The sequence below is a fragment of the Chroicocephalus ridibundus genome, chromosome 7 (genome assembly GCF_963924245.1).
Source record: "Chroicocephalus ridibundus chromosome 7, bChrRid1.1, whole genome shotgun sequence".
NCBI lineage: Eukaryota > Metazoa > Chordata > Aves > Charadriiformes > Laridae > Chroicocephalus > Chroicocephalus ridibundus.
Genome location: NC_086290.1, coordinates 32822731 through 32841502, shown reverse-complemented (window position 1 = coordinate 32841502; position 18772 = coordinate 32822731). Strand labels below are relative to the sequence as shown.

Below are 18772 nucleotides of genomic sequence, written 5' to 3'. Positions count from 1 at the left end.
GAGTCCTCTTGGAGACTGCTTAGGGGCCATTGCGCAGAAACAGGAAGCTTGAAGAGCTTGCGGAAATGCAGAGAGGTAGGAATCAAGGATTTGTTTGGTGCACTTCACATCCAGACATGGAAGTGGTTAAGAAATCAGGCATTCTCAAAATACTAAGAGGCAGGGAGCAGGAATATACTAAGATGAGCAATAGTGCTTCCTGATAGTGCCAACTGCCATGATCTATATTCGGTTCCAGTTTTTATAGATATACATGGTACAGAAGAACCTTTGTTAACCATCTCCTTAGAGAGGAATGAGCAACAGGCACTAGACTCTTATTTTCTTTCTGATTAAAAAATATTTAGACATACTAAGGAAGCTTTCATGAGTACTACCTGTGTTGTAGATAGTACGTATATAGACAGCATGAAGCCTCTTCAGCCTTCCATGATCAAAGAATAATTTGGAATCAAATATCGTCTGTGGTGTCTGCAGGCACAACTTCCTTTGACCTCAAGCAGTTGAGAGAGTTACTGGCATAACCCTCCCTTCCTTCTGGTGTTTCTTCCTTTGTTGCCTGAAGACTCCCATTAGGAGCATTACCGGTAGGACAGCAGTACGTGGGGCAGTCCTGACAACACATGTGTTCAGCTCAACTGGTTTAAAGTTCTTAAGCAAACCAATAGGTGCCAGGAATTTTGAAAAGTTTTCTTGGATGACCAAAGCCTAGTCTTCTGCCGGGCTCCTTCCAGTTTTAGCACAGCTCCACCACAGTGGCTCTTTTGTCTCCAGAACTGCTTCATGATGAGGCAGTTTCACAGAAGTAAAACACTATGGCCTAATTCTGACCCTAGTTATCTAGCTTATTTCATTATCTAAAATAAAGCTAGAACGATGCTACCAAATTAACTGTAAGCAGGGTAAGAATACAGCCTTATGTTTAGATGTTGATCTTTTAACTGATAACACAGAATACTTTTTTATAGTTTCTCACCCAAAGAACAACTATTCCTCAAGAACACCATGTAGTTCAGTGCTGTCTTCAATGACCTCGCATGCAACAACTGGCAAGCAAAATACGCACACCCGAAAGTCCTCTAGTAATGCCAAGAACTCTGATAACAAAACAGCCAGCACTAAAGCACAAGGTCATCTTTCTTCCAATCCAACAGAATCTTCTTCCCAAGGAATCCCAACAAATAAGCAGGTAAGAAACCAGTTATGAACTAAACTAAATTATTTCAAAAACTTCAGAAAAATATGCAGCACTGAAAGTCGTTAATGCAAAATCAAATACTGGCTTGTAGTCCACATATTTAATTAATAATTTTGAAAATATAGAAGTATATATTTTCCAGCTTCACTTTCAAGGCAGTGTGAACATGCAAGGTGGAAATACCAGAAATGCCATACCAGCAAAGACCGCTGCCTGATGTTCAGAAGTGACTAGTGGCAGTTGATAGACTGAAAAAGAAAAACCCTTCATGATAGCTAAGTGCCCTACGTGCTATGACAGAGAAACGTTGTTTTTCCTGATCCTTGACAAATGATCAGTTGATGTGCTGTTGAAGCATGATAATTAGATAGACTTTGAAAGTGGAATCCTGACAGGTTTAAAAGTATATTATTTCAGAAGCTGTATAATACACCTTATAGTATTGTGCTATATTGCTAGCTATTTCATTGTAAGAGCACCTTACAGTGTCCTTGTGCTCATGTGCTTAGGTAAAGCTGCCACTAAAGCTGGTCTGAATTTAGTCCGAGTAAGAATTTTAGGCTCAAGTAGGTGGCTGAAGGGAGAGGTAGGAGCATTCCATGCTGCCAGTGCCTGTATGGAATCAGCTGCCCTGGCAGTCATGCAAATAGAGCAATTCAGCCACTTCCCACTAAGGATCAAAGCTCTCTCTGAGCAAGATACCACAATGGACATCTCTCACACCATGTGGATTCTTAACTTGACTTTAATTTACATGTGAATTTACGTTCTTCCTGCAGTCTTGCTGTAGTATTTACACAATACTTTACTAAGAAAGGTATGTTTGTGATTTTGGAAAAAAACAGTGAGTATCAAGTTCTTCAGTGCGTCTTAACTGCTGCTGTTGAGCTGCCTAGTATTTCACCCCCTTTTCTGTAGTCTCTTGAATCATGGCAGATTTTAATTTGGCATCAGTGGTAAACCTGCCATCTATATTTCCAGGCTACTCAGATGTAGTGTGTTACTCATGGCTCAGTTTTTAAGTGTTATAAATATGTATATATAACTATATATATAATATATAAATATATATGTAAAAAAATATATGTAACAATCAAAACTGCAGAGTGTTTTCCCTCTTCTAGTTACACTGAAAATTTTATTCTGCATTTTTGTTAATTCTGATTGCTGTGTTTCTCATCCTGTTGGAAGGATTCAGATAACCTAACAGTTATCCAATTTCTTTCTGGGTAGAACGGGCCTTCTAGCCAGAGGCGAAGATTCAACCCACAGCACCAAAACATCCGGCTCAATGGATCTCTTAAGTCACAAGGTGCCAGTAATGAGGCAGATCAAAATAATATAAAGAGTGGCTCCAGGTCTGAACACAGAAGACAGCAGCATAACAGCTTCAGATCTAAAAATAAAGGAGCTATGAAAAACCAAGAGCAGTCCACAGCTACAAGGACCACAGAGAATCCGACACATTCAGAAAAGACCCGACGAAAGCATCACACACCAGACACCGCAGATCACAGGCCTTTCCAAGGCAGCGTCGGCAGGGTGTCGCAATGCAATTTATGTCCTGCGAGGATGGAGGTCTCTGCTGACACCACTGTTCTTTCAGTGCCAGCTGTGACTTTAGTGGCTTAAAATGTCACAGCGACAGCAGGCAGAGAAATCTTAATCTCTTCATTTTAGTTTCTTGCTTGAGATGCTTGTTGGTGAAGAAAATAAGTCAGAACATAGTCATTTTAAATCTGTTGCTGCTTAAAACTTGTTGGTATCTTTATTACTAACTAATTATCAAAATTAATTCATACTTTCAAGGCTTTGCCCAATATGTTCACGGTTATTTTGTCATGACAATACAGAATCTTACCAAAGCAGCTTTTACTTCTTAGAAAAACGAAATCTAGATTGGAAAAATAAATCTATAATTAAATTCATAATAGCAAAAACCTGTTGTAGATGTGTGGCTATACCAGTCAACATATTGTTTTTTAGAGCAGCCTGTGTTAGAAGGATCCCAGGAAGTCTGTATGCTGTGATCTGCAATGAAATCAGATAATCTTGTAGAATTTTAAGCAAATCTCTATACACGTCTTTCTGTGCGTGTATACATGTACATGCATGCACACTGTATACGCAGAGAGTATTGTTATATACAAGAACATTTGAAAAAGCAGTACATTCGATTTTAGCTTATTATTGCATAATCTGAGATCTTTAAATTCAAGTATAAATTGTATTAAATGTATTACATATTGGTATTTTTCATTGACAAACTATTTTTATGAGGCTGAGGAAAAATGCTCATTTCTTAAGTTCTGAATGTATATAGTCATGGCACAGCCCTGTTCTCCATCCTTATCAGCCACTTTTCTATGACTAGTTGGATTTATTTTTTTGCATATGAAAAGTTGCAGGTGTTCTAGACTTGAATCCAAATTATTTTTCTATATTTTTGCTGTAGGAACCATCTGTCCATAACAAGAGCTATGACTAATAAATTTGTTACCGCAACACGCAGCAGAATGTGGAGGTACATATTTGAGCAGATACTACATCCTTCTGAATTTTCTATTAAAATAAAAATCTTACTTAGTCTTAATGTTCTGATTCTGTATTTCAGAAAACCTGTTTCTTCAAAAATATTAAAATCTTCTTTCTAAAATATTCTGGTGTTTGCTGCTTTGCAGTGCCTAACCTTTGTGATCTTATTCAAATTGTATTTGCTTAATTCAACAGGTATCAGTGGGAGGCTTTCAGCTGAGTTTGGATTGGAGCAGGCTTTTGGCTTTAGCTAGATTCTAATGCCACAATTGCACAGAAGAGAACCTTCCCGGGAGAGCCGCCTCCATCTTGGACATATTTTAATATAAATTATTATTTAACATAGAAAGGTGTCAGAATCCAGACCTGGCAGCAAGTGAACTAGTGGTCTAAGTGTCAGAACCAGAAAGGTGGAAAAGGTCAGTAAGACTGACCTCCCACTGAGGTCAGTAAGAGCAGGACACTTGAGTATCTTTAAAAGTTTATTGTTAGGGTATTGTTTGCTATTGCTTTTTACCGGTTTCCTCTGCCTAATTTCTCTTAGCTGACTGCACACTTTCTTAGTAGGGACTGGTTTACTTTTCCTCTATGGCCCTTGAAAAATAATCTCAAAGTGTACAGCGAAGTGCATTCCTTATGGGTGATTTTGATTATTTTTATTTCTCTTGTTATCTGTATACAGTTTTTTATCCATGAATATTGGTAAAATCGGATTCTAAAAGGCAAATAACTCATCTTCATCTGGAAGAGTGGTGAAAGAAAAATAAACATAGGTAAACACGCATAGGTAAACACTGGCTTTCTTAGCATCACAAGCACTGCTCCTATCCTAGTTAATTACCTATCAGACTTTTAAGCTGAATGTGTTAAATAAATGGAACTGAAATATCAGAATCTGTGTTTGCACCGCAATCGGGCAGCTTTTCAAACTTGTATCTGCTGCCTTACAGTTTGACCTGTAATCTCACTGTAAGACATGTAATTATAATTTCCATGCAGATATTACACAGGAATCTTACTATATTGTCCTTACATAATTCGTGAAATTTATTTATGTCTCTTCTTGTAACACCTCCTAAAAAAAAAAAAAAACAAACAAACCAAAACTAAAATCTAACTGACCTGTAATGACTTTTACTCCTTTTAGCTTCTCCACTTGATAGGATTATTGAAAGTTATTTTATTTCATAAGTCAGCTTCTCACAAGCAAGCTTCTGCAGATAAATAAAATCTGTAATGTAAGTCACAACTCCGCACAACAGGACTGCCTTGCACTCTTCAGTACAGCTAACCTTTGATGTGCTGGAGGCTCAGTATGTGACAGACCCAGGACTAGCAGGTGAGAGACAGCATTTCTCTTCAGACTGTGATGCAAACACATTGTCTTTGAGAGATGCAAGCATGGATTTGGTTGGGCTGGAGAGCTGGTTGCTTCTGGGAAAGCTGCAGTCTTGGCACACCAAGCGTGGTTTAGTATTGCAGTACACATTTTGTAGCTGTGTCACAATGGTATCTCTTCATCTTTCATTGCTTGTGTCTCTGTGCTGGGAATTATGTCTGCCACTTTCTTGCAGTGTTTTACTGTTCACAAGAATTGTAAGTAATTGAATGCTCTTGGGGCCATCTTCAACAGAACTCTCTTTATCTTGCAAGCACAGAGCTAGCTACACATGACACTCCTTTTAATGTAAAGGATTTGTACATGGGGCGGTGAGGGAAGTAAGGGCAGGACAAGGCTTGACTTTCAGGCCAGCCATCCTTTTTTTTTAAAAAGCGCCCTCAATTTGCAAAGCAAATACAGCTGTTTGGCATCACTCAAACACAAACATGGAATTCCCACTGCACTTTGTACTGTCTTTCAAAAGTGGAAACACACCTTAAAGGCAATATTTTAAAGCAAGTTGGGTCTGTTTATCTTCTGTGTAAGATTAAACTAAAAGTAAGGTCGGAACTCAGCAAAATAAAGGACAAATTTGCAGTTGGAAAACCAAAAAGAGAAGGCAACTTAACACAGCCAAGCTAATTGGAAAACTTACATTATTTAGGTATATTTGGAAAAAAATGTTTAAAAAAACCTCACTTAATGTGTTTGAAAATGTCACCCTGAAACTAATAATTCTGGAAGGGAAACCTTGATCTTGTAGCTCTTTCCTGCACCCTGTTGTTGTAGGGTAACACCTGCTCTGAGCTTGTGTGAATGGCAGTTCTTACTGTGAGCCTGTTTACCCACGAGGTGACTGGGCTGCACCAGGGTTTTATAAATGAGCTACATCCTTCATATACTTGTGACTGCAGCAGAGGTACTATGGGATCCAGAGGTCTCGAGTTCCAGTACCACTGCCAATTACCCATGTGAGGATGTAATAGAAATTTGCCAGAAATTGGAGACAATACAGCTATTTTATTATGGCAAACTACTAAAACAAACTGTACTAAAATGTTCATGTATGTGGTATCAGAAACTTGAATGAGCGAAAAGATACCTGTATAGGAAAGGGGCAGCTTTGAAAAGGGACAAGTCCTTGATGCAAACTGGGCACACTACACAGCGAATTGCATCACCCTATGAATTTGCAAAGTAATTTTCAGCCAAGACTGATCAATTCCAGTATAAGCAGCCAGATTTTTTTTTTTTTTTTTTTTGGCAAGAAGAAAATTCTGTAAGAAGAGATACCCAAAAAGCTCAGAAAGCAGCAAACATCTGTAATATCAGCATTACCTGTTTCTACTGCTTAATGGTTTTTATTAAAAACTGTTGCCCAAAATTAATCTAGGTTTTTGTGGGGCTTTATTACTACAGAGTATTTACAGAGTTTTACCTCTAACCATGCTTTGTAACTGCAGCTAAGGGACAGACAGCTTCACTCCCAAGTTTTTGATGGCACAACTGGCCTCCTGGTTTTATCAGGGGAGAATTTGTCCTTCATGAATTGGGAAGAACTAGGAAGATGAGATCTGCTTACTCCTGGGTAATGTTAGTATTTCTTTTTAGCCATAGTAAGATTTGAACTACATAATGTTTATTACCGAAGCAATTTAATGTAAGCCGGTTTAAAAGAGTACTTTTCTGCTCTGGAAGAGCTGGTAGGGAAATAAGTGGAACCGTTTGAAAGAAAAAAAGATGTAGCTTTAGTATTTCCATGGCTGTTCAGCTACAAACAAGGCTGATGAAAACTCTCCCTAAGGATCAGTGGTACCATGTGCCTGTCACGTGAAATAACATCTGCTTGCTTACGTCGAGTACAAATGAGTTCTCCATACTCTGAAGCAGAGAGAATTACATCTGTTTGAATCGCATCTTGGTGATAATAGGCCCTCTGCATCACAAGCCCATGTGTAGTCACAGAGGAGTATTTTTCTAGAAATTTAACTTGGAATTCTATTTTTCTTGTCTCTTTAACCCATACGATGCCGTATCATTGGTGGTTTGGAAAGATGGTAGTGTGAAAGTGAGAAGTAAACAACTGGAAAACGGACAGCATTTGTGAGAAAAAAATTTATGCATCAAACTACACTGGTGATACATCTGTCAGCCTGCTGACTGCACCTATTAGATACTAGTAATCATTAGATTACTAAATTGGAGTAACTTTCTGAATGTGGTCTTTCCTGAACATGATCTCTTCTATGATGTATGATAATTTTTCAAAGATTCAAAGTAAACCATTGTTACAACACTTGGCAATGCGTCTAATCCCACCTATAAAACTGTAGCTCACCCTCAGTGGTTCCCCAGTCAAACTATCCGGTATGTACGTATGGTGTATCACAGTTTATCGGTGCAAATGCAGTACAAGCTGGTACTTTGTTTGTTAAGTCAGAGAAGTGAAATGCTAAGAAAACTGCAGAGACTTTAAAGAAAGTTGGGAAGATAAGAGTTTTGAGGAAATTTCAACCTGCATGAAACTCAAGACTTGCAGAATTTCTGCTCCTGGTTCCAGGCCTCAAAAACCAGTGTCTATTAACAAGGTTGAGGGATGACTTGTCCTTGCACTGGCAAGTTCCATTTGTTTTCACCTACTGGCCTCACAGAGAGGCCAATTTTTACTTGGAAGAAAAATTTTATTTTACTTCCACATTTTAAAAGGCGCTGGGTAGATAAACAAGTAGAAGATAAGTATTAAAAACTGCTTTTCAGTCAGATTATTATGGAAGATAAATTTCACAGACTTAGTATCAATGATGAATTGCATGTCCAAAGAACAGGAGATTACATTATGTTAGTATCCTCCTATAATTTTTGCCTGCTCCTTTCTTCAGTGAAACTTTTTATTGTTGGGATAGGAGGAGCCTTGGGATTGTTGCTCTTTAGGTTTATTTTTTAAGAAAAACCACTAGTTTAAAGATGCTAAAAGTAAGCTGGTCTTCAATATACATACCAATAGCAGAAAATTACAGTACTGTACACATTTACAGTGACTACTGTTCATGGCAAAGTGTCTCCTTAAAAATATGTTAGTACATGAAAAATTGGGGTCTTCACTTGTGCAAATGTTTCAAGTCCTTGCGGTTAGGAGAAAAGCATGAAAATGTGATTGCCTCTAAATGATCTAGAAAATAAAACATTTAAAGAACCCTTCTGTAATTCTAATAGTCTCAGGAATTTTAAGAACGTTGCATTTTGGCAATGTGATAGGATTTCTCAGCATTTAGGGACAGGTATGTTTACTGTGCTGGAAAAGCAAGAGCAGTATCAAAACAAAAACCCCAGCACCCAACTGTAAGCATGCAAAGGCACAAAACAAAGCCAGGCTTCATTCACTGATTTAAACAACTAAAAGGCCTTTTTAAAATCAGTGAGCCAAATTTGGCTTTCCTCTGCTGATAGAAACATACAGCAGCTCTTCACTTTAGTATCACTACTCAAAATTACCCTGGTACAAGAAGGTCTCCTCTGTCCTGCTCTGGGGGAAGGAGGGGTTATTTTATCGATCTTCAAATCGGGGCACCTCTGTTAACACTGTTTTGCTGCACGGAAGTTGACGTTGTCCCCTCCTCATTTGAAAGAACCTGCAGAAGGACACGAGAAGGGCAGCTGTAACCCAGAGCTGTGAGGTTCCCTGCAGCTGCAGGAAACGCCCCGCAGTGCTGCGATACAGAATGGCAAGGCTGCCCCATCTGCCCGCAGCAGTCTCCCAACGGCAGATCACGCCACGTCAGGAAAATAGTACACCTGTGTCTTAGGTCTATGGAAAAACTTGCCTTGTTACTCCCTAGGCACACTCTTCCTTTCCTTTAGTGCTGAGTTTTCTCACTGTCTACAACCAAAGGTGGTTCCTTTAATTGCTATTAATAACAAAAGGGTGACTTATCCTCACCATAATTACCAGGAAGTGCATTCAACTTCCTGAATCTTCACAGTACTCAGTATATTGCACACTTGTGGCAAGCTTGTATCTAATAAAAGATACTTATTGTTACCTATTTTCCCTCACTTTAAATATGCAGATAAAGGAACCTCTAGTAAATGTTAACTGTAGTTAAAATTGATAAAGAGGTCTTCTTTTATGCTGTGCACATAATCCCTTTAATGAGGTCAGTTCTACTAGCACAGCCTAACAGAAATACAAGTGTGAGATACTGTAACATTAGACTGCACATGAGTTTGAGGGTTTCTTTAATTAATTTTTCTTCTTCCTTTCCCAACATCTAAAACATACTTAGATATAAAGCAGAAAACACACTTCAGTGCTCACTTAAAACAATTTCTCCCTATGCTTTTCATGAACTTTTTCATCATGATTTTCTACCTAATCTTTGAATAAATGACCACATGAGATGATGATCTCTTCTTTGACCAGAAGATGGAAAGCTATCCAGCCTATCAGGCTGAGTCAAACGTTATCCATCCATTTTATCATTCTTAAGCTCAATACTCTCCGTTAATACAGCTGGCTCTTTCTTGTTTGGTACCGTAGAAGTAGTAGGAATTTCAAGAGCAGTGCTGTCCTGTTGGCTTGTTTTACTGGACACAGCAGAAGATGGCTGAGCTGGTGTCATGAGTGGAGTTCGCTTCAGCTTTACTACACGGTTGCTTATGGGCTTCCTAGACACTGCGCTCTTGAAAGTCAGTTGACTTGTCCCATTGCCAGCGCCCTGCCTTCCACAGGGCACCTGGGAATTACTGGGCACTGATGTGCATGTTGTGGATACAGTTTCAGAAGTTTCTTTGTGCAGCGTCACACTTTCACTGTGGGGTCGTTTAAGAGTCACTGCGGAACATGAAGCATTGCAAGCAGCTACCTTTAATGCAGCTGAATTTTTAATTTTGATATGGGTACTTGTCGAGGGACCTGAGAATCTAATTGGCTTGGGAACCGCTTTACATGGTAAATAGTCTTCCTCTTCAGTAAAGTAGATTAATCGTCTGTAAAACAAAGAACTTTAATTAAAGAAAAAAAAAACTATGTACATAAATTATTCTTTTTATAACATTATTACAAAACAGACAATCTGTGACAGCCATCCACAAATCTGAAGTTCTTTTAGGTTTTGCATGTTACGATATCATTTATGGTTCTTAACTGTTCATCACTGTAATCAGGCTTGCTTTTATATGAATAGTACCAGCACACTCTTACACCTGTGTAAGTATTATTACACATTAAAAACGGTAAAAAGGATATGGTGCACAAACTAGGTGAAAATCAACGAGAAAGAAGGTAGGTGGAGTTGTAAAAAGAAAATACTAAAATGCTACAGATTAGATACAAAATCCACTAAATACTAGTTTTTAGTATTTAGTAGTACTAGCATTTAGTAGTACTAGTAAAACACTAGATGTGTTTTAAGTTATCTACAAAAATTCAAAACTTAACTACACAGGAATACAAAACTTAAGAGTTCCGCACTATGTAATTTGATAAAAGAAGGAAGATATTGCTTCTTTCTCTCTCCCCCATTTCTTTTTAATATAAGTGATTATGGATAATCATTCATTCAAGATAAAATGTTAAAAAAAAAAAAAGGAGCTATGCAAGAAAGCCCATGGAGTCTCATGGCAACTATAATTGGTGCAAGTAAATAGCATTTTTAAAGTATTACACAAATGCTGTTTCTCAGTGTCAGCAAAGAAAAATGGACAGATGCCTAGAAGATCTTAATTCCTCAAGGAAATAATAAATGATGCCATAGAAATCCAGGACCCGGATTTAGAAAATCTGAAACCTAACAAAACAAAAGCTAGGCCTCGCCAGACCAGAGGGATGATCAGTAAATATAAATCAAAATCATTTTTGGAGAGATGAAGAAGCGGGAGGAAAAGAACACTAAGACCAAATTAAACTCAAATATTAACAATGCATTTAAAAATGTATCAAAACAAAAGCTGTCAAACTGTGGCTCTATTGCTGGCTCCTACATGGGCTAAAGGTACTAAAACGTGGTAGTAGAAGAACGAACATGAAGGAATCGGATTATATCTAGATTTTGAACTGACAAAGAAAAGCTGTAGCTTTAACTAACCTGATTGTCGGGAATGAAGAAACATTTACCTGGCGTGTCAGTACCGTAAACAGGCTACAAACTGTGAGAGCCACTAAAGAACAGCTTAAAAGATAAACTACAAAAGTGATGATATTCTTCAGGGTACTTGCACTTTGGATTTTAAATGGTCTGTGAAAGGTCACAGGGATTCACGCCAGAAGAACAAGCAGTATCTGAGAGTAATAGTCCTTACTATTGCTCTTATAAAACTGGTATATGGTGACACTGTTCAAACAGAAAGCCTGCAAATAACCTAGTACTTAATAATGAGTCCAGGGAGGTTTTCCTCAGAGCCATAAGGTGAGAAAGTATTCTCAAATTCTGCACATCCTAGATCAAAGGAACCATCAAAACAAAAAAGGAAAGTTTAAACATTCAAAGGTTTGGTGCTTTAACAGTAGCAATGAAGTACAGGTAAAATATTGTGAGTAACTAGGTTCTTTTACAATGTTTCAAGACAGTATATGGTCTCACCAGGATCACTATGGTACATCAGGAGTTTAAGGTGAAATCCAAACATAGTTTTTTGAGGGTGCAGAAGAACAGAGAAGACAAATCAAAGCAGAGAGATGGGAGATAAAACAGGCAATGGTAGCAGAGGAGCAGTCAGGAATATATGTAGGCTGTTTAGCAATCCAGGGATCAAATAATCACAGTCCTTCCTATTGGAGCTATGAAAAGCAAAGAATGTGGTATCCAAAAGAAATGGGGAGGCTGGTGAGATAGGCGTTTTCAGTTGGATGATTGTGCTGATGTGACTCTACGGCTGCTACTGAAATGACAGTGTGGCCCGGGACAAGGAAGGTCAGCAGGATCCTCTTCTGCCTAGTAGCAATAGAGGCTGTAGGGTGCCCCAGATCAACTGCATAGCTGCACCTGCAACGGCTGCTTTTAGGTAATGTGTTGTAGTCAGAGGTATCACTGTAAAACTGCAAAGAAGAAATTCTAGAAATTCCTTCTAAAAAAGGAAGGCATCTCACATGTGAAAATCAGTTAACCTTTTAGTTTTCAGTTAAATTTCTTTTTAGCAGTCCATTTAGCAGTCCATTTAACTAATACTGCTCTCTACTTTTTGAAATTACGCCTTCCCACTCTAAAGTGATGTTTTAAAGGCCAAAGAAGTAGAATAGAAGAGTTTCAGCAATCTAAAAAAGATAATTTTTCTAGCAAGTTCATTTCTGCAAGTAAGTTCTCTGATTATATGACACTTTTAAAAAATGCAAGTAGAAAAACCAGCAAAAACTCAACATTCATAGCTATTCAAAGAACCTGAAATTATAAAATTGTGCTATATTTCTGCTTTATTTTAAGCCACCCATGCATGTCAGCATACCTTTTATGAACTGGAGGCATATGATGCAAACTGCCTTTCAAAGGGCGTTCTTCAAGAGTCCAACATTCAATCAGCTCCTGAGGCACTCTCCAGTAGCTGACACCTGTATGCCAAAGGGACATTGTATTGATGAGCTGAGAGAACATAGTATTATGTGTGTATACACCTGACTAAGTGGATGCATGTATTATGTAGAATTTCAGTTTTGAAACTACACTGACATGAACACTGCTTACAGCCAACGTGCTTCTAGGGCTCCCACCAGAGTGGGCAATGCTAGCAGGCCGTCACCCCTTGCACGTGGTGGCTCTCACTACATCTGTTCATTCATGTCAACTCATGTCATCTTCTTGGAACATCCCTTAAGACTCTATTTATTTTTTTTTCCAAATAGCCACCTCTATGGGATATTTTACAATATGTTACTTACCTAATGAGTGAAAATGTATGCAGAGTTTTTATTATAGTTAATTGGCAAGTATTTTTCTTATTTTTCTGTAAAGAAGTAGTACTACTGAAATAAAAGAAAAAAAATTAATACTCTACCTCTCCCTTCCCAGGCATCGAAAGCATCCATCATCTTTTTCAACTCAGCTACTGAGTAATAGCTCCAGATGTATTGGACGTTATTTCCCGCTTCTCTAGAAATATTGTTTTAAAGGTAACAGTTATGTGGTAAATCTAGCTAAGTCTTTAAAAATGTAACACTGATGAAATGTATCATTCCATTTACCAAATTCTAACTATAAGGACTTAATAGTAAATATTTTGTAAAGTAGAAAGGAAAACATTACTTAAATTTCATTTTCATTTGTATAAGAGGTTCTAAATAGCCATCCTTCTATGATCTGCATGCCTGTGGACCCCTATTGCTAAAAATGGGTATTCATGAAAGAATAGATGTTCATAAAAGAATAATTACACAATTAATGGTGTAAAATGTATTCTTCTAAATCTCAATTATTTATTCAAAGGAAGAACACAGTAGGATGACAGATGCCTGATACTATGTGTCCAAATACTCTCAGAATAAATATTAATGTAAACTTAGAAAAATAAGCATGCTAATTATGAAGACAATCAAAAACATAATTTTGAAACATCAAAAGCTCTATCTTAACTATGTTTCAAAAGGTACACAGTGAAGTACACTTCCAACACTGTACTGTGGGACCAAGAGAAAGATAAACTGCTTACAGACACTCAGAAGTACAGGTCTACCAATAATTTACAATTACTGTCATAAAAATACATTAATAGTGTAGTAGAGATGTACGTGTCCTTTAAAGAATTAAAACCATTTCCTTTCATCTTTGGTTCTTTTCAGCGTTAAGTATTTCTTTCAGCTGTCTTAGAAGGCTGCAAAATACAATTGCATGAATCACAGCCATCTCTGTGAATATTTATGGAACTTCTGGATGGGGATTCATTCACTGTATTTAGTGTAAATATCTTCCTAAATCAGAAAATAATTTTAAATGGTTGAAACATTTTAAAAATAGCAAGTAAAACATAATGAGAACTTACAGCAACTGCATGCCAGCCACCTTTTATGGAGTCTCTCAATTTCTTGTACTCCTTGCTTAGTTTTTATCTTTTTTGTTTGTCTGTTTAATGTGACCATTGTAATAGCCAGCTGTTTTCGAAGCCGGAAAGAATCTGATTCCTTCCACAGATTTATAGTACAATAATACTACATTATGCTACATATAATAATATTTAGGTATTATTGTAATATGTGAGTGTTCATTCTCACTTCATAGTGCTTGCACGTGTTTGACAGTCATCTTACCTTTTGTAAATGCTTTTACTATGAATTTTCGTTCCTAGCTCCTTATTAATTGCATCAGTCCCATCAGCTCTAGTGGCATACACACCAATAATTTTACTTTCACAGCTTGCTCCAGAAGTATTGAGATAGTGCAGGACCCAAACTGTAGGCTTGGTACAAACTAAATCATAAGAATTGCAGAAATCTAACAAAGCCTAGAAAAAAACATAAACCACAAAATACTAATATATTAATGAGAATACAGTATTTTTAGTTGAATAAGCTTTCATATTTAAGTTTTCTTAACTGTACTGATGAGCTCTTTTAAGTAAATCAAGGATGTAGTTTATCTAGAATAATGTGTGCAGTATCTAATGTTAACAGAGAATGCTGTACACTAGGAGAAATTCACAGAAAGGCAACAGAAATACTTAAAGGTATGGCAAATCCCTAATATTAAGAGAAACTGAAAGGCCTGGGAATGTTTTATGCTTTTCAAAAGGAAATTAATAAGGGAGAATGTGAAATATATGGAACAATAGCTTACTAAGAGAACACAGATGACTGTCAGGACTAATACAGCCATACTTGGTAACATGAGTTAATTTCCAAACAGTTAATTAGAATTAGCTTTTAAGTAACAATACTCTAAAATAGACAAACCTTAGGATTTAAAGTAATATATTAATTTTATTTTCTCCTTTAATTTTCTAAAAAAATGGCAAAGTACATTTTATCTTTCAAGTTTTAGGATGACGTTTTAAAACTGAAAAAAAAACAAACCAACCCAAACATCTTGAAGGGATCAAATTGAATCTCAAATAAAATATATAGCCAAATAGGGAACTAAACAACGTCATTCCTACTATGCAAGTTTTACAGCAGACTTGCATGTAAAACAGAGTCAAATTTAAACTGTTGCTGTATTGCAATGATGGGAAAAGCTGATGTCCTTAACTACTATGTCTGCATTATCAGCTCTAGGATTTCTCTAATCTAAAACTCTGAATTTACTGATGATTCAACGTGGTGATTAAAAAGTGCTAACTTGCATAAGCTGTAGTTTTAGTATCTGATGCTAACGAATGGTGTGGATTACAGACTACATCTTTAAAAATTTAAGAAATGTCAAGACCTTTTTAAGCTCTATATTTGACCTTAAAGAATACGTCTCCATTTCATTGGCCAAATGGTCAGACAGACTGTATGGATACGGGATGCCAAAATAATCTGCTTCCTCCTGCAATGCAATTCGAATTTGTTCATCTTCAGGAATCCGAACTTCTCCATGAAGATAATCCAAAAGATATCCAAACAAGTTTCCATCTCGATCAATTAGACATGCTCCTGAAAACAAAAATAAAATTATTTAAAATACTGCTTCCAGCAAGCAAAGACAGACTCGTCACTTTATACCAAATCAAGTAAAGCCTTTATATAAAACTTCTGTACTAGTTTTACTTACCTAGGAGGAGTAGGTATACTTTTATTCTTTTAAAGCTACTATTCTGTTTCCCTGGAATATTAGCTATTTGAAGATAAAATTCTTAGTGCAGTAAGCATTTCTTTGGGATTTCAGTGAAATCACTAATCTGCATAGGACCATACCAACTGTACTGCACTCCACTTAAAATGCTAAAATCTAATTCTAGATGCATTTCTAATTCTCACTGCAGACACATCTTTTCTCACTACTGCAGAGATTTTTTCAATTTTGGATCTAAGCAATTAAAGAGAGTTAAAAGTAGCATCAGCTCCAGTACACATCTAGTCTAACCTTCCCTGAATATTGCTCAAGTTTTACAGTATTTTTTTGTTTCTTTTTTTTTCCCCTTGCCTGCGGGGCTCAAGGACCAGTACAGAAACGGACCAAACTATACACAGCTCTATACAATAGGCTCTTCACTGCAACTGAAAGATGCTAGCAAAACCCTGCCTGTAAAAATGTTAAATATTTCAGATATTTTAAACAGTCAAAAGTGTACAAGGAATTACTATTCTCCATCCATCATATCTTTAAACTGGACATACTTTGGCAGGATTTCCAAGTCACAAACAAGTGTGAAATTTGATCCATGAATAGTTTTATTCAAGCTTTCATACCAGGCCATGGTGGTGAAAAATGCAGTCTTTACTGGGTAATAAAGTATTCTGAAACAAAGGTTAGACCCAGATCTCCTTATGTAATGAACAGAGAGAGAGAGATGCCTCTGGAGAATACAGAGGGTCATAGTTAAATGCCAAATACTCTGCCAACTTCAATTTTATCTATTTTCATATCCATACTGAAGAAATACATTCCAAAGCCATAGTTTGGACTGGGACAAGGCAGGGGTAAGCACTGTACAAACATGTATGTTTGCAAACATGAGTAGTCTTATGGAATTCTGATTAATTACTCCCAAGTATAAAGTCATGCATACACAATTGTTTTACGTCCTGGAATTAAAGAAGCCAACTGATGCTCAGCAGATTGGGAAAAGAGGTACACTATAAAATGCAAAAATATATATATAAAAGCATGTTTTTGCAATAGAACTCCCTGATCAGAATGTCATATTTACAGCTTGAATATATTTACCTGATTCATCAACTTTCAGAGGAAAGCGTCCACTAAACATAGAAGCTAGCATTGAATCCTTAAAGCGGCATAAAGACTCGCGCCTGGCTGTGTATAAACATCCTCGCACATTAAGTCGTAGAATACCCTGGTCGCCTTCAGTCTTGCCCTCTTCCATTGCATTTGCAAATGATGGTGTTGATTACGAGCTATTCAAACCTGTAACACATACATACAAACAAAAGTCAATCTAATGCCAGTTAAGACTGAACATATTATATACAAGACCTGTGCATTAGCTCAACTCTTTCATGTTTGTTACACTATACTGTAAAGGGGCTTTTAAAACAGGTCTAGAGACATATTAGTGCAAGTAGGCAAATAGTTTACACCTTTACTACAAAAAACTACGGCATTTTACTTTGCTAGGAAACACAGAGGTTACTTCTTTGAGACAAATGCGTAAGCAGAACTATGTGGTCAGTATGTGTAAGCATAGCACTGGAAGGATATTCTGGGAAAATTTGCTTTAGGTATAGTTCAACACACTAAAAGTGCAGTAATTTTGTATTAAAACCAACTTGGCTTCTTTAAAATGTGATCTTTAATTAGGGCTGCTTTAACTAGTTCTTGAAGTTGTCACGTCATTAATGCCGCATTGCCAATAAATACTTTTACTTGTACCTGCCTTGAGCTCCCTGCAGGAGCGGGGCCCTGTCTGGGCAGAAAAAAATTGGTACAAGAAAATCTTCAAAACGTTTGGGTTTTGTTTGGTTTTGGTTTGTTTGGGTTTTTTTGAAAGCACGCCCTTTGAGGGGTACTAACTCCCACTACGAGCCTTTTGCCCGGGCATCTGCTATTGTTTCAGCAAAATTAACTGATGGACTCGCGGCCCGCGGGGGAGGCGGCCGGCAGCCGCCCGCGCAGCGGGCCGGGGCGCTCCCTCCCTCCCGTGGGGCGCCGCTGCGCCAAAAGAGGGGAAGCCCCCCCCGGCCCCTCCGGGGGCAGCCGCCGTCCCGCGTTACCTGCGCCGCCGCGTCCCGCGGCGCTCGCCGGGCCTGGAGCAGGCTGGGCCGCCTGAGGGGCCGCCTGGGCTCCGCAAAATGGCGGACGGGTGGCAGGAAGGGCCGGGCCCGAGCCGAGCGGGGCGAGGAGAGGGACAGCCCGTGCGGCGCGGGGTGCTCGCGGCGCCATCTCCCCCCCGGGGGCACGGCCGAGCTTCCCTACCCGCGGGTATGGAGGGTCAGCCGGGTGTAGGGACCCCTATAGCTCAGCTGCCTCCCCCGCTTTGACCGGAGGGGGTCCCTCGGGCACGGCTCTGCTGTCCGCGTCCTCTCCAGTGAGGCTGACCCGTGTAAACTCGGCTACTCTGTAAGACAGAAACCTTCCCTAATTATTTTTTTTTTTAATTACAAGTAAGTGTTTACTCAAAGTGGGTTTGATTGAATTTCTTTTTCTGTAGGTTCAAGAATATTGCAGCTTGAACTGTTCTTCTAATATTGCAATGCTCGCATTTTATTTCACGGTGGTCTCGGAGCCGTTCTGGTCAGCCCAGGCCGGGCCCCGGCTTCGGCCCAAGGTGGGAGCCCCAGCGACGGGCGCTGGTTTCTCTTGTGTCTGTGTGTCCGAGTTGCAGTGCTGAGTCAGGCGAGTTCACGAGGGTGGTGTGATGCTGGTACGTGCTCTGAGTCTGAGGGCAGACAGGTCTGCTTTGGTTAAAATAAGGGGCAGAGGCATTAAAAGTTAGCCTCGGGTCAGCCAGTGTGTTCTGGCCTCCTTCAAGGTGACTGCTTGTCCCTTTGAGCAGGCCAGCTCATTAGCTTGTGTGCTTGCTGTACTCTGGTCTGTTACTACAATTTGATTTTGAGAATACCTAAATATTTATAGGCT

The 18772-nt window shown here is 38.5% G+C and overlaps 2 protein-coding genes across 6 annotated transcripts in view; one reads left to right on the top strand and one right to left on the bottom strand.

Annotated features, from left to right (window-relative positions):
• The window catches only part of SPATS2L (spermatogenesis associated serine rich 2 like), a 90683-nt gene extending 81479 nt beyond the window's left edge, over positions 1 to 9204 (top strand). For all 4 annotated transcript variants that reach the window (XM_063342444.1, XM_063342446.1, XM_063342445.1 and 1 more), the window contains 2 exons: positions 969 to 1189; positions 2432 to 9204. In XM_063342444.1, the coding sequence (XP_063198514.1) occupies positions 969 to 1189; positions 2432 to 2830 (620 nt within the window). In that variant the 3' untranslated portion in view covers positions 2831 to 9204. The remainder of the gene's footprint in view (positions 1 to 968; positions 1190 to 2431) is intronic.
• Positions 9205 to 9333: 129 nt separating this feature from the next.
• KCTD18 (potassium channel tetramerization domain containing 18) lies at positions 9334 to 18266 on the bottom strand. Of its 2 annotated transcripts, none has more exons than XM_063342448.1 (7): positions 17908 to 18266; positions 16904 to 17101; positions 15458 to 15669; positions 14344 to 14537; positions 13098 to 13192; positions 12552 to 12654; positions 9334 to 10100 (listed from the first exon to the last, which is right to left on the bottom strand). In XM_063342448.1, the coding sequence occupies exons 2-7, from the start codon at positions 17058 to 17060 to the stop codon at positions 9575 to 9577; spliced, it is 1287 nt and encodes a 428-aa protein (XP_063198518.1). In that variant the 5' UTR covers positions 17061 to 17101; positions 17908 to 18266; the 3' UTR covers positions 9334 to 9574. The 2 variants fall into 2 exon arrangements, with proteins under 2 accessions (XP_063198518.1, XP_063198519.1); XM_063342449.1 differs by having other exon boundaries at positions 18110 to 18266.
• Positions 18267 to 18772: the final 506 nt, after the last annotated feature.